Here is a 16,455-nt window from a genome sequence, read left to right on the forward strand (position 1 = left end):
GTTGTTAAAACGAAGTCGAGGAAGACTTTCTCTTCCGCATAATTTCCGGAGTGTGAAAAAAATGTACAAAATGGCGGAGGAAGGAAATTTTCTTAAGTATCAAACAAAGTACAAGTGCAAGCTGAAATATACAGTGTATAGTGTACTCCTCATCTTGCTGATTATGATGTCAACCTGTTCAAAAACTGTATATGCCTTCACTTTCTGTAATAATCAGATGTGCTATCAGGGCGAATGCAAAGTTGGCAATCTAAACACCACATTTTGTCAATGTAAAGATGGTTGGGGTGGTTCATCGTGCAGTTACTGCGTTGGACGAATTAAGTGAGTAGAAACTGAAATGAGAAAAAAAAACTTCATGTTACCCATATCGCATTCATTTATTCATGTAAGGTATTTGTTGCGTGTGAGTCTATGTAACGATTGTAACATCTAAAATGATAATTAAAGTAACCATACTATAGTAAAAGTCACACAGGTCATGTAGCATTCAACACCGATTATTTCATTATTGAATGTCATTTTTATAATTTGATTCATCATACCTTTAAGTGACGAGTATTCACTTCATTTGGATTCTTATACATCCATATTCCCTTAGAAGGTCATTATTTAGACGCCACACAAAGAGCATACGGCAAAATCAATGTTAATGTACGTATACATTTTTGGGTAAAATGAATCTAAAAGTGTGACCCAGTACAATCCATATTGAATATTGTGCACTGTGATGTCGCAGTGAAAGCTAAGCATATTGATAAACAAATTCATACTGCCCTATATTGTGATGATTCCACTTTTTTATATGGGATGCAGAAAATCACTTATAATGCAGGAGTCCTCCGTAGACATACAATTGCTGGATGGAAAATTAAAGGGCTTGCCAGTTATGCTTCAACCATCTGCTGATTGGGAAGATGTGTTGATCAATTGATCATTTTAGCTATGCTGATATTTGCAATGAGAAAATTCAGTGGCTGAAAGACCCTCATATGTACATGTTGTCATTGTAAGAGTTGTTGTTGTTGTAGGGTTTAAGGCCATTTTCAGTACATGATATGGTGGCCAGTATTAGAAAGAACCACCGACCCTCAAGAAGCTACTGGCAAGCTTTCTCACATACCCACATTGGCCGAATCATAGACTCGAACCCACGCAGACAGAGTAGTGATGGTGATTTAGACCACTTGGCCACTCGGGGTCCCCCCTTGTAGGAGTACATCAGAAGAACATGACCCAATAGCTTTGCTGTAAGTTCAAAGACTTGACAAGCTGTCGAGTGGTGAGGAAAAGGTGCTGATATTTACAGTGACTGAATTCAGAGGTAGAAAGACCCAGTGATGTACATGTGTATCAGAGTACATCAGATGAACAACTTTAGCTTTCATTATTGTGTATCCGAATAAGTAGTGCACGTGACCTTTAAATCGATGTGTTGAGAGTTAAACAAAATGCTGTATGCAAATTTGGATAAGTATTTTGGGGTTAAATGGCAGAATGATGAAGACTTTAATGAGATTCAGCAGAGTGCTAAAGTGGCTAGAACGTATAGTTCGCAGGGACACTATGTGTGATGCCTAGCTTAGTGCTTGGAATAAGACCTGACATAACTCAGTCTCACTCTGATGGACAAACAAGAACTTATGTCATGGTGTAAAGAAGTTATAAAATTAAACTCATTGGCTGGTTCTAGTTCTGTTCATCTGGAAATTAGCTACTTCAGGTATGCACCAGAAATCTGTGTTACAGGGCTCGAATTTAACACAGATTTCTTTGTAGCCAGAAGGACTAGTATACTGAGAAATTTACTAGTCCTGCCAAATCTTTACTAGTCCTGTCCACTAATCAATGTCACACACTTGTATTGAGATTAACAACAATTTTATTTCATCAATAGCATTATCATATGAAATGCAGAAGTACAGAAGTATAAATCCCGCTTCAAATCATCAATCAGTCAATTTATATTTCTTGTTTCTCAAGATAACCTGAATCCAATTCCAGAAAGGGATCAAGGTACCTTTCTCGTCCTCTGCCTGCACTCGGGGTCCATATGGGGTTTGTTCTGGTCTCCTTACCTGTCTCCATAAAACATTGCAGTGCAGTGGTAATCATCTTCAGGATCCCTTCTGCCGTCGCAACAATATCAATTGCCAGAACGATTATTTAATCTCTCCTCCTTTGCGAATTCTAATATATGCAATTTCCTCCTCCTGAATTGGAGTTTCGGTACAACCGTCGCACACTACTGCAAGAAACATTGTTTCATTCACACCTTTGAAAAATTTCATTTTCAACCATGTAGTGAGTAAATGTAACAACCTGTTTATCATTCCTGTAAGTCTCTCAAACATCAACTCCTTTCATCTCATCCAGCTGACACATTCATACAAAATCAGTGATGGGTCTTATGTTCTTTATGATAGCATGAGCATTTTAAACAAATTAACACTCTGGTCAAACACATTCCGATTTAAACTTTCCAAGATCTTACCAGCAGTCGATTCTTCTGGTGGTATCTGCATAGCTGCTTTTCTCTCTGAACTCACTTTGTGTTGCCCACAGCTTTCATGTATGTTTACCGATTCAGTTTTAAAGTTCGAACAATCGGCAACAAAACTGGATGTTTTCTCTGTGTTTGCTTTTGCGAATTTCGTACACCAGTTAGACCGCATAACGTTCTTTTCCTCATAATAATTCATCCATTCCTTCTCTTTTGTCCATGTCTTCTGAAATGTTTGATTATGCTTTTCCTTATCATAAGAATTATTCCTGTCTTTCGTGTCATTTTCATCAACTTTTGCTTTTTTTCCAGTAGCTAAACACTTTCTATAAAACGCCACATTTTGCCTGTTTTATAAGGAGGGAATTGTGCCTCCTGTTGAAATACGAAAAGTTACAGTATAGCTGTTGCAAATTAGTTAAAGTGAGAAAAGGAATGGCACAGTGTCCTTTATATTTGAAAGTCAGAGCAAGAAACATGTTTCAATACACGTGCCTTTGCACCAACTTCCCCTAAAATTAAATGGCCTCTCCCTAATAAAGACTTGACTTCAGCGGATGTTCTGCAGGATCAAAGCAGTGGCTATTGTAAACACTGTTATAAAATATTAGCATCAGAAGATAATGTTACTTTCAGTTTGGAAAGGTGTGTTCCCGTTAAGCAAATCCATCTGACTTGTCGCGTTGTAATCAGCTCCAATTACGGTTTCCTAATTAATTGGACCTCAGTGTATTGCTGAATTAATAATAAGGATGAAATTTTTTCAAATCTTGGATGCCCATGCTCAGAGATTTTAATTCCCAACAAATATATGGCATTCGGCTTGGATATTTTCACGTGTATCCAATTATTTGTTCATTCTTGTAAGGGAAAAAAATATAAAAAGTATTCATATCATCATAGAAAAAGTAATTGTATGGAAAGAATATGTCGATAAAGTAATCGTAATAAATTGATCTAATTCTTATAATTATTTCAATGCAAATGTAAAATATGCAGTGTTCCAATTGTGACTGTTTGAGTGTTTGGCAAGCGAGCCAAACAAAACAAAAAAACTTAAACAAACAAACATGCGAACTAATTTCTTTGAATAGTTTCTGCCGTGTTCTTTTGAAGGTTTACCCCTTTGTATTTTGTCACTGTCACTGTGGTCGATTGAGTAAAGTGTGATACCACATCATTTTTTATTTAATTCGTTATCAGACAAATTAGGATCAATTACCCAAGTCACGTTAATGACAGGACCATAATTGGCACTGTTGAGCGAAATACATTATTGGTTGGCTTCTAACGCACATTTTCGAGGCAGAAATTGACTTCATTTTCTCATGTTAATATTTTATGACTGTGTTTACAATGGTCATTGCTTTGATTCTATAGAACATCTGCAGAAGTCAAATCTTTATTAGGGAATGGCAACAACCAAACGCTGACTGTTGATAATTGAAACTTACTAGACCATCGCACTATTAACATAATGAAAGGTACTAGTCCGACCAGAAATATAGTAGCCTCGGGCTAGCAGACTATTGCTAATTTTGAGCCCTGATATATATATATATATATATATATATATATATATATATATAATCAGACAATCTGGTGTGACTTCTCCAACCACCCAGGGAGTGTCAAGATGGAGCGACTACTCTATGTACCTCTTTTTTGCACCCAGGTTTAATAAATGACCACCATTGTAAAAGACCATAGTGATCAATAATTTTTTGCCTGGAAGTTTCTTGATGACAGTTAAGATGCAGAGCATTCAATAATCAGAATTGATTAGACTTTGGTTAAAGAAAAGCGTTAAATTTTAAAAGAACAATTTATTTTTAATTTAAAATGAGTAAGTGCGCAGACATACCCATGTGACTTTTACTATAGTTGTCTACATATGGTTTAGCAAAGGTAGTCCTCATATGTAAGACCTGTCCCCCAATACAGTAATACCTCGTGGATTCGCAAAATTTTCATTGGTACCCTCTACATACATATTTTCTTTATTTTATTGAATTGTACCTTCGTTATATGACTTCTGTGACATATGAAGTTTACCTAGTTTACCTTCCTGACAATGACAAAGAAAACGTCAGTTATTAAGTTTACAGTCCCATTCGTTACTTGGTTTTACCTTACTGTGAGTGCAAAAGAAAACGGCAGCCAATAAATTAGTATAGGGGTAATATTAGTACATGTATACGTGTACCATACTGCAAATGCGCTAGTGTGGCAAATACCCATTAGGCGATTCTGTACTCTATTTTTACGTCAACCATTTATTTCTCTTTTTAAGGGTAATGTATTAAGCTAACTTTTAAATGAAATTAAAGTTCTTTGGGAGCATGATTTGGGTCATATTTAGGGCTTAAACCCTACAAATAAGCATTTATTAGCATTTTTAGTGACTCATACCAAACATTCGCAATTCCTCCTGATCCGCGACTGGTTCTGGAACCTAACCTCGCGAATGTTCGAGGTATTACTGTATTTATGCTTTTAGGTCCCCATCTCACTGCTTAAGTAACAGCACCATGTAGCATGTTCTGAGGCTGAGTAACATTGGAGTGAGAAGTCATATTTTCAGGAATATCTCACACATTTGCAGCCCATATTGCCATTTTTCTACAGATAAGAGTCATATTGATTTAGATTGACTTTACTTAATGTCTTTTTACTAATAAATTCAAATTGGATGTATTTTCAAGTTCCTTTTACCTTAACGTTAGTTGGCTGGAATACAAGGAAGCCAGGAATGCTGAAATCAGTTGAAGGGATGATAATTATCTTGAATGAAATGAAACTCTAAACACTTTCTTCAATATTAGTATATTTTTATTTATTTTGGTAAAGAAACATGCTTTGAATTAAACCAATTTTGGCATTCCTGGTTTCCTTTGCATTCCAGCAAAGAGTGTAAAGTATGAAGGTACGAAAACTATTTGCTGTACAGTAGTCCCCCTCTTATAAGGCCACCCCTAATGCAGCAGGGAAGTGGCCTTATAATGCGGGTGGCCTTTCTAGAGGGGGGATGACAAATGCGAATAGTAAATACATATGAAAAAAGTCACAAGTACATTTAATTTTAAATATTTAATATTTTAATTAAAAAATCACATACATGATGTGAAATAAATGTAAAACAAACTTTGTCATCATTTTCAAAAGAATGCTATGAATAACCATTGATATAGTTTTAAAACTGTCATTATAATTATGTTACAGTTCACATCATCTGTCACTTTGTTGGTAACAGTCTAAAAAACAAACCAGTGTCATCACATTAAAAATATCCATGCTGTCATATCCCCCGTATATATCGTTTAGTCTTTTGTTCCAATCTTCGACAACTTCATTATTAACATCAGCTGATTCGCCGCTAATGACAGAACACTTGATATTGTGTCGCACTTGAAATCTTTGCAACCATCCGTTACTTGCGGTAAAGTCGTCATATTCCAATTCAACTGACAAACTTTTTGCTTTTTCTTGTCTTTCAAATCAGGATACAAACATCTCCTGGCTCAAACAATCTTCCTTTCTCCGTCCATTTCACCTTTTCACTTCTGCAGAACTGTTTCATTATCTTTCACGATATTGTTTATCTTAGTCTTCCCGACGTTAGTTTTCTGCAAGGATCCTCGACAACTCCCCCACCTCCGTCAGTTGAATTACTTTCACGTTCTCCTCTAAACTGAGAATTTTTATTTTCCTCGATCACATGTTGATCTTTTTGCAGTAAGTTATTCATGTTGCCAACTACAATACTGATAAAACAATTTTGTATGCATGTAAACAAATTGCCATGTGTTTTTAAAGGAAGTGATCTTGTCACGTGATTCGTTAGTCGCAGTCTGGTACCCTATTGTTTTTTATACATTTCTTGAAACTAAGTGAGAGAAGCCAAAACGGCTTGGATATGTACCGTTAACTTCACGCAGATTTGACCTCGCGGCCGCTAGGATTCGTAATTTTGACAATTATTGTCAGTAGTAATAGCCACTGATTACCAAAGTAAACAAGCTCAACATCTTACTAAGGGAAGCCATAAAGGCTATTAATCCATTTTCCTGCCGACTTGGGTATTGTACATCGGGTATTGTACATCGATACTGCCACTTCTCAGCTGTTCGATAATTGTAATCTTAACAATTATCAGAGTGACTAATCCGGAGATCTTATGATAACACAGCAGTAAAGCTAATTGGAGTACATGTACTTACCCTTTAATTTTGCACTAATATGGTGGCCGCTGGTCACGTTAGCCAGGTGGCCTTTCGCGAGGTGTACTTTTGAACGCAAACTCGTCGGTGCCGACGGATTCTGGCCGTAATGAGCGGGTGGCCGCTGGTCAGGGGGGCCGTTCAAGAGGGGGACTACTTATTTATATTATATATTTACTATAACTTAACCCTTTAGCTATGACTGCCGAATCTAAGCATCTCCTGTAAATAGCTCCTGAACCCCACTGATGCATATATGCAGTGCTGATAAGCCTAGTTTACTACCCCAGTGTAGCTTATGTGCGTCAAGTTCAGCAGTATTCGAAACCCCGTTGTCGCATCTATGCGGATGTGACCACTATATTAACTAAATGTTGATTGGTTGAAAGTACAGAAGTTTACGTATTTTTGATTGTCATAACCAATGAGTGGACTGTTTACTCAACATTTTGATACAAGTTCGAAAGCAGAGGTTAAATTTAGTAAAACTGTAAGAGGTTTTCTGTACTTTATGAAACACGTGTAGTTGAGATAAACAAAGATGGATTCTCATTAAGACATGAGTGGCTTTGAAGGGTTCACTGCAAGCAATATTGAAGAGTTTAATGGATCATTCATAGAAAATGGATCAGATATTGATATTAGTCCCATGTCATCACCAGATTTAAGTGATTTTGAATCAGATGACGAGGAAGGCATAGTCCCACTTGCACAATGGAGTGATGACCTCGCCGTGTTCAAGATCAATAATTTTGATTCTCATGTTGGTTCAACAATTGAGCTTGGACCACTAAGCAGCGAGAAAGTTTTTTTCCTCAGGTTTTTTCCTGAATGTCTGGTGGAAAAGCTTGTGATAGAAACAAATGATTATGCAAAAAAAATGTTGGACCAAAAACAAGACCAGAAATGGTATGAAACCTACATCACGGAGATGTGGGCATATCTTGGAATATACATCGTCATGAGTATTATGCAGACACCCAATTATTCCATTGCCTGGATGACATCTGTATATTTTGGGAACTCATGAATACCCAAAATCATGACAAGAGAAAGGTTTGAAAAAATAGGGAAATATTTCCATGCCAAAGACAAGTGTCAACCCACCCAGAGGCCAACCAGGACATGACAAGAATTTCCATATAAGACCTTTCTACAACACAGTTTTGCATAAATGCCGGGAAAATTATGACCCTACCAAAAACCAGTCCATTGATGAAGGCTGATTGCTTATAAAGGAAGACAGTCATTTAAGCAATATCTGCCAGCCAAACCCACAAAATTTGGCATTAAAGTCTGGGAAAGAGCCCATCTACCAGCTACATCCATGAATTTCAAGTGTATGTTGGAAAGCCCGATGGACAGAGAGGAAGAGTGACAGAAGAAAGATTAGGATCTAGAGTGGTGAAAGACCTTACCAGAAAAATAATAAACCACCACATCTATATCGACAATATCTTTTCAAATCCCCAATTATTTGAAGATTTATGTCAAGATGGACTCTTCTGTTGTGGTACCATCTGAGGAAATAGGAAAGGAATGCCAAAACCTTTAAAAAAAATCCAGTGGTATAGAAAGATAGGGGATATGAAAATTATGCATAAAGAGACTGATCTGTGTTACCTGAAAAGACAAGAAAATTGTCGTATTTTATTTGACAACATGGATCCCACACAGCTATCCAGTGTAACTTGAAGAGAAAAAAATCGGCCGACGAAAAGAAATAACTTGCCCAAAAGCTGCAGATGAGTATTCGATAGAAAAAAAGGCGGGGGATATTGCAGACCAAAACAGAATGCAATACAGTTCTTGCCGTAAAGCTAAGAAATGGTGGAATTATCTTTTTTTCCCTCATTGATACAGCAATATGTAACGCCCAGATATGTATGAAAGAGTCACCAAACCACCAGATCAAAACCAAGTCCGGAAAAGAAAGAAAAAAAAACACAGCTTGAATTCAGAATGAACCTGGCCAAATATATGGTTGCTGGCTTTCAGGAAAGTAGGAAAAGAAAAGCTGTCCAATGTTGATACTGAAGGTTTAAGGTACTGGCCAGGACGGTTCCCAAAATGTGGGAGATGCAAGATGTGTGTTAGGGAAGGGAGGAGACATGAAGTTTTCATAGGATGCAAACAATGCCAGGTGCATTTGGATGTGGATAATGACTGTTTTGAGAGGTACCACACTTTTTAAATAGAGTGTTATGTTTTTATATGTACATATGTAAATATTGGATTTATTATTTGTGATTCAAAACAGTGTACATGACTGGGATTTCTTGTATGATGGGATGTAGGAGTGTATAAAGTGGAAATATATATGAATAACAGACACTATACAAAGTAAGCTCGTTTTTTTTATTTCACTGAAATCCAGCAAAAACTAATGAATAATGAATATAAATGTAACCATATTTTTATTGTCAGTTTCTGTAGTCAGCCATGATGATGCTCTAGTATTCAGCCTAACAACCAGCCTCAGTAACTGATATGATAGCACTCAGCAGTAGTGAAACTGCACAACAGCTGTAGTAGCTAAAGGGTTAACAACACAGATGTTGATAAATTAAAACAATAGTTTGTAGCAGACTCTCTCATCTTGTCCTTTTTCAATAAGAGCAACTTCCAATTTTTAAAACAAAAATCTTGTTGTTCAACAGAAATATAGTATGATTTAGAAAATACACAGGCAGAGATGCATCCTTTGCATCAAGGTCATCTGAAAAAGAACTTTTTCCAATATTAGACCTCTTTTCAAGGTTTTTCTTGTTATTCAAAATGATGTAAACTTTTTCTAGCCACATGAAATGGATTCACCGCTAGACTGATTTTAACAACAATTACCTAGCTTTTCCTGTGTCAAGAACATTTTTCTGATCTAGTTTGCCTTCTCATGTTTGTATGTGGTATTTCTGTCTTTTGTCTTGGTTTTTGCATTAATTATATCTTTATTTACTTGAAACACATAAGTATATGAGCTATACACCCAGAATATGTAAATACACTTTCTGGCATCTCACACTCATAATCTCACTCATATATTTTAAGTTCTGATCAATTTACCATTAGTCATATCTATCCATTCTAGTAAAATTAAGTACAACCACATGAATTGTGATAGAAATTGGTAAAAAGTAAATAATTTGTATCAAAATCACTTAAATCAAAGTTTGTTTTGGTTATTATTATTATTAAAACTATTACAAATCATAATATCAGGGTGTACAGCAATATATACACATAAAACATGTAAATACTCTTGTATTTTAATGTTCCTAGTAGCCATGTATGCTGGCACAAGCTGGTGAATACTTACTGCAGTGTATTTCTGCTGTTAGAACGCTGCTTAGTTTGTGTAAAAAATGTGGATGCACTTTGAAAACATATGCTAAGGAAGTAAATGTTTATTAATGACAAAATAATAGACATGTACCCTCAGGTTTTCATGCATGGAATTTAAATTTGACCAATTTGTGGTTTTTTTTACAATCAGGTCAATGTAGGATAGAGCATCAAACCTAATTACCCTCCACATGCATCTGGCATAATTTTATACTGAGTATATGTTATCCATTACAAATTGACTGTATCTCTAGACTATTGGTTTACACCGTGTACGCCAGTGTTATCATATCTATGCAATAACAATATGAACTTGGCAGAGTTAACCTGTCACTGGGGGCCCCGAGTGGCACAGTGGTCTAAAGTGCTCTCCATTATGGATCACTGCCATCTCACCTCTGTCTGCGTGGGTTCAAGTCTCGGATTGGCTAATGTGGGTATGCGAGAAAGCTTGCCAGTAGCTTCTCGTGGGTCAGTGGTTCTTTCTGGGGTTTTCCCGGGTTTTTCCTCCACCATTAATACTGGCTGCCATGTATAGCCCATCCTGTGCTGAAAAATTGCGTTAAACCCAGCAACAACAACAACCTGTCACTGATGTCAGGCTTAGGTGGGCATAACTGAATGAAAATTACATTGGTTCATGCTCAAAGAAATTTGTTTTGACACAGGCACAGGACCAGTGACTAAAAATAATCACAAGCACTGACTTCAGGGCTGACAAGTTGGGAGCAACCGGGGATATATCCCCTGATAATGGGGCCTGGCCAAACAACACTTTAAAGATTAAAAGAAAAATTCAGTTTGAACAAGAATTAGGAGAGGACTGAATGTTTCTTACCCTGCAGCTCGGGATTGCTGTCCATGGCCATGCCTGTCACCAGTTTCCATATGCACACAGATTAATCTTTTTTCATATTATTTGTCACACAACATTGCAAATGATACTCTTAAAATATGAAAACAAAAATAATTTTAAATTGACTTTCATCTTTATTTGGATCTCATAATATTTCATGTTGTTGTTGTTGTTGTGGGGTTTAACGCCATTTTTCGGCACATGATAGGCTGTGTATTGCGGCCAGTATTAATGGTGGAGGAAGAACCTGGGAAAACCCCGGGAAGAACCACCGACCCACGAGAAGCTACTGGCAAGCTTTCTCACATACCCACATTAGTCGAATCCGAGACTCGAACCCACATAGACAGGTGTGAGATGGCATTGATCCGTAATGGAGTGGTCTAAAGCACTCACTCTTACGGATCACTGCCGTCTCACCTCTGTCTGCGTGGGTTCGAGTTCGGGCTCGGCCAATGTGATTATGTGAGAAGGCTTGCCAGTAGCTTCTCCTGGGTTGGTGGTTCTTTCTAGGGTTTTCATTGGCTCTTTCTCCACCATTTATACTGGCATCCATGTATAGCCATGTATATCTTGTGCTGAAAATGGCATTAACCCTACAACAACAACTCCATCAAATTTGAGTTGTCTTCACATGGAATTTTAGTACATGAGATCAGGAGTGGGTGGGGTATGTCTGATTTCTGTACTGCACAGAAATGTCCAAAATGTTTTTTTTTCCTGCCTCTGGTAGAATTACATATATGTTAAAGTCAGGTGATAATCCAGGTAGTCTTTTCTCCATTCATAGGTCACATATTTCACTTTGTACACAAAGCTTATTGCTTTTGGTAGAAGTATGATAAGCAGATAATCTTCATAATTGTAAGAAGTATACATGGGGATAAATTAAAATAGTAATTATTTACTAGTCTTTCAACACCTTGAAAATAAATGCTTACATTTCATCGGTGCGTTTTCTCAGGCAAATTAAATTATTCTTTTGACAAGCCCAATGGCACCTCACTTATAATACAGGAGGGGCCCTATCTGGAGTTGGAAGGGCATTGGGCTTTTTTTTTTTTCTTCTTCAGCACTGTTTTGAGATTATCTGATACATTTATGACAGAGGAATCAGTTATTGCTTGATGGGATATCAGCATTTATTTAGTTGCCCATAAACATACATCTGATTCTATCAGATGTATGATGTAAATACCATTTTAAAGGAAGTCAGCCTGGGTCCAACTTGGGTTTGGTTACAGCGTAATTGGTGTAATTGAGTAATTAATTACAATTACACTGTGTGATTGTAATTGACCTTACGCCAGAAGGTAGATCGCTCCACCTACCGAACAGGTGACTTGACAACCTCTTAACCTCCGACAAACATTCTGTGAAAATGGCGGGCGTGATAACATTAAAAGATATACAAGACGATATTGGTGAGCAATATTTGCCATATGAAACAACACTGAGACAGAAAGTGAGAGCATTTATCCATCGCTTGCACTTTTCTAAGTTACGTTGGTATGCGGAGAACTCGCCCCGTGGAGAACTCGCCCCCACATATCTGGAGAAGTAGCCCCAGAGTGGTTGGAGAAGTCGCCCCAATTGGTTGGAAAAGTCATCACAAAACTTGTCACCCAAATAACCTTTTTATAACAGAATTAAGTCATCTTTTACATGATACATATTTATATTTTTATATATAAGCGATCACAAAAGAGATACTAACTAAATTAAAGTAATAACATAGTAATATTTATAAGGACGAAATTAAGTCTGTATATAATCTAATGAATGACGACAGTATAGTGATTAAAAAGGATAAGTCAAACACTATTATTATTGTGAAACAAGATTATCATGTTAAAGAAGTTGAATGCAGTTAGAAGTTAAATAAAATATTTCAACATGCATTAATGAGATCGCTAAAAATAATAATTCCATATGTGAGGAATTTGATACTTTCCCTCTTAACATACGTACACATCAATTCTACATATTACCCAAAACTCGTACAAATCCTGACCATAATTTACCTTTAAATTTTCCAGGACGACCCATTATATCAGGTTGTAATTCATATTCTGAAAACCTATCCAAATTTATTGATAGTGTTTTACAACCTTTAATGAAATCACTTCCTTCATACATTAAAGATACAACTACTTTCATTAAAAGTTGAAGTCTATTTCACATCTATCTGATAATTTCAATCCTGGTATCATTAGATGTAACATCACTATATACCAACATTCCACATGCAGATGGTATTGAAGCATGCAAATATTTTCTTGATAACAATCCTAATAATAGCACACTATCTAGCGAAGATATTTGTAAAATAATAAAAATTTATCTTGGAAAATAATTATTTTCAATTTAATAAATAAATACGAATTACATACAGATAATGGGTATTAATATGGCTCCTATATACTCTTCCCTTGCATGGGTGAATTAGAAAAGGATTTTATTCAAAACGAAAAGTTTAATCCATCTGTTTGGTTCAGATTTTTAGATGACATTTATGATCTGGAAGCATTCAACTAAAGAACTGAAAAAAAATTATTGATCGCCTAAATCATTTTTACCCGTTGTTTAAATTTACTTATACTGCATCTAGTACTCATGTTTCATTTTTAGATGTAAATGTAATAAAAAATAGTGATAATACTATCTCTACAAATATTATTAAAATAAGCGAAAACCAACATATTTTTTTACAATATTATTAAAATGCATCTAATGATTTGAAGAGCAAAAGGGACAGATAACACATATTTTTTGTTAAGTACAGAAGCGGAGTTGATCAAATGGAAAAGTTGAAAAATTGCAAATTTGATAAATTGTATATCCATGGGACGAGTTCTCTGCTATTCAGTTACGTCTTGGTTTTGGGAAAGGGAATAAACTGAACTCCTCCATTTTGACAATCTGGATAACAACTATCAGAATTGCAAAGCCCCCATTGACACCTCTTCATTGTGAATCGAAAAATTGCCAAACCGTTGCGAAATTTGTAAATATATACAATAGCCAAGTCGATATCGACAGAAGCAGCTTGTTGGAGGAAAATGGCGGATGTAAACAGTGCCTGGAGGTGTGTATAATAGCGCTCTCTGATTGGTCTATCGAGCAGAATGATTGACAACTGGCAATAGGTCAATTGAATGTCACCAGTATGATGTAATTGAAGGTCTGGATTGGCATAGTTGCTTAATTACAAAAGCAAAGATGAATGTGTTATCCAAGCAAATTATAAATATTTAGCTTTTAAAGAATTCAAGATTAGCAGTAGTAATAATAGTTATTATTATTATTATTATTATTGTTGTTGTTATTATTATTACTATTATTTCAAGATTTAAAAAATCAGTACATTTGTGCATTCTGTCCTAATATAACATAAACCTATTGGAACCAGACTGATGGAGAGTATAGGCTAAATGTAGAATAATTGATAATGTGCTTTAAGTAATAAAGGGAGTTGCATTTTTATTTGCAGAAAAAATACAATGCATTATAAATGATTGTTCTTGGGATTCAAACTAACTGTTGGTGTTTTTCCTGTAGTTGTGGTATTTGTTTATCCTGAATCATCAAAATAAATTTACTTGCATAATGTTTAAACTTATTCTGTTTGCTAACATATATTTTCTTTTTAGTGTAATATTATACATTGCTAAAGCCTGATACTTATTAAAATAAAGAGCAAGTGCTGTGTTTTTCATTTTTCTTTCTCACCTAAAAGTGTGCGTCTCCCAAGTTCATGCCAGGGACTCTCAGAAATAAGTTGGGGACTCCTGAGTTACATGAGTGAAGAATCCAGGACTGCATCCTGAAACTATGTTGAGAGCCCTGGAAGAGCATTATATACATTCTCCACAGAAATGCAACCAGCAAAACCAATGTTGAAGTGCATGGACATTTTTGGATGGCATTCACCTAAAGGTGTGATCTGCTACAAACCAGACTGAATATCACACATTGTGATGTGACATTGAAAGTTGAACACATTGACAAAAAGTTATTACTTCCGTTATTTGTGATGGTTAGACCCAGCATCCTCTTTTCTTGACACCATTGTACAAGTCCATAGCGATCAGTGCTTTTTGTCCGGATGTATTTCATGACATTTAAAGGTCACCGGCCATACTTCTGCATTTTTCTTTTTACATCAGATTTGCATTACATATTAAAAGTAGTTATACTCGCACAAAAAGAACAAAAAAAATTATCAAGCATAAAGAAGAAATAATAATTTCATTACTCGAAATAGAAGTATAAAATGCATTTACTTCCTCTTAGTTACAATTTCCCACCTATAGAGAACGCCAACCGGAAATGGCGTACATTTATCCATACAAGACAAAGTACATGCTTCTTGCTGTTGAAAATAAAACACTGTAAACTATGGATAGGGAATATTTAGATGAAACTAATGAAAACTAATTTACTTTTCATCCTTATATCAGTTTGCGTGCACGTCGCACTAGATTGTGTTGCTTTAAAAACTGTTACATAATTTCAATTTATTTTGAAAATTCCTGTTAATACAGGTAAAATGGAATCAACGCTGGTTTCCCTATGTTGGTAGACTTTATTATATAAAAAAAGAAATCGCCACACTTAATGAATCCAAAGGAACCAAACCTGACTTCTTTTGTCGGCCGACTTCATAAGAAAAAATTGGCACACATAAAAGATACCAAAGTCATTGTCCGAGTTGGTTTGCTTTGTAATAAAATAACCTATGTATTTGATATCCTGTCGGTAAGTCTAACTCTTTACCTATATGCTGACGCATATATGCGACCATAAAAATATTCCGAGACGCATATACAAGCTGCTAATAATACTCTCTGTCCCAGCTGGCTCATACATGCATTTCCGGCCAAGGGTTGGGAAACCCCAGATATGCATATGCACGTTTTATATTAAAGCTTTGTATTGGATGAAATTACAAACATCCGTTCTTTTTTAAAATATTTAGCCAATGAAATAGTCCTTACATAAAATTATGAACATATTCTGTTAGTAGTTTTACAGCATATAAGCGGGATATTCTACTGAAAATGAGGTCAAATGAGGTCAGTGGTGACAGTAAAGCAAAATGTCAACATTCATGTATTCCGACAATGATTCTGTTGGAAGTTTTGAAGGATTTGAAAGTGATGATATTGATTTTAATCAGATTCAAGATGAAGGGTTGGACATTAGTATAAGTCCTGTTTCGACACCTGACATTTCTGATTTATCTGAATCCGAGGATGAAATGCAAGACAGTCAAATCTGGTCAGTACACGTGAGACCGGTAAATGTGGACAAATTTACAGCAGTTTCAGGGTCAACATTTATTTTAGAAGAAAATGTAAGGGAGATATATTTCTTTTTACGTGCTTCAGGCAGTATCATAAAAAATTACCAAATCTGCAATAAAATATTGGACACATTGTTGTGCAAAATAGTGGTGAGAAAAGTAATCTAATATAATGCCAGGTTTAATTTCCCAGCGCAAGCTCCCTTATATTTAGAAAATTTCTTCC

At 35.8% G+C, this 16,455-nt stretch overlaps 1 protein-coding gene across 3 annotated transcripts in view; it reads left to right on the top strand.

Moving 5' to 3' along the window:
• Positions 1–16,455, top strand: part of LOC149795175 (attractin-like protein 1) — a 167,556-nt gene continuing 151,101 nt past the window's right edge. The window contains exon 1 of one of the 3 annotated variants that reach the window (XM_089964893.1): positions 1–324. In XM_089964893.1, coding sequence (XP_089821019.1) covers positions 62–324 — 263 coding nt within the window. In that variant the 5' untranslated portion in view covers positions 1–61. The remainder of the gene's footprint in view (positions 325–16,455) is intronic. The other 2 variants (XM_089964895.1, XM_089964894.1) reach the window with 2 other exon arrangements.

This window comes from Sinohyriopsis cumingii, chromosome 7 (assembly GCF_028554795.1).
Source record: "Sinohyriopsis cumingii isolate HCF-2022 chromosome 7, ASM2855479v2, whole genome shotgun sequence".
Taxonomy (NCBI): Eukaryota; Metazoa; Mollusca; class Bivalvia; order Unionida; family Unionidae; genus Sinohyriopsis; species Sinohyriopsis cumingii.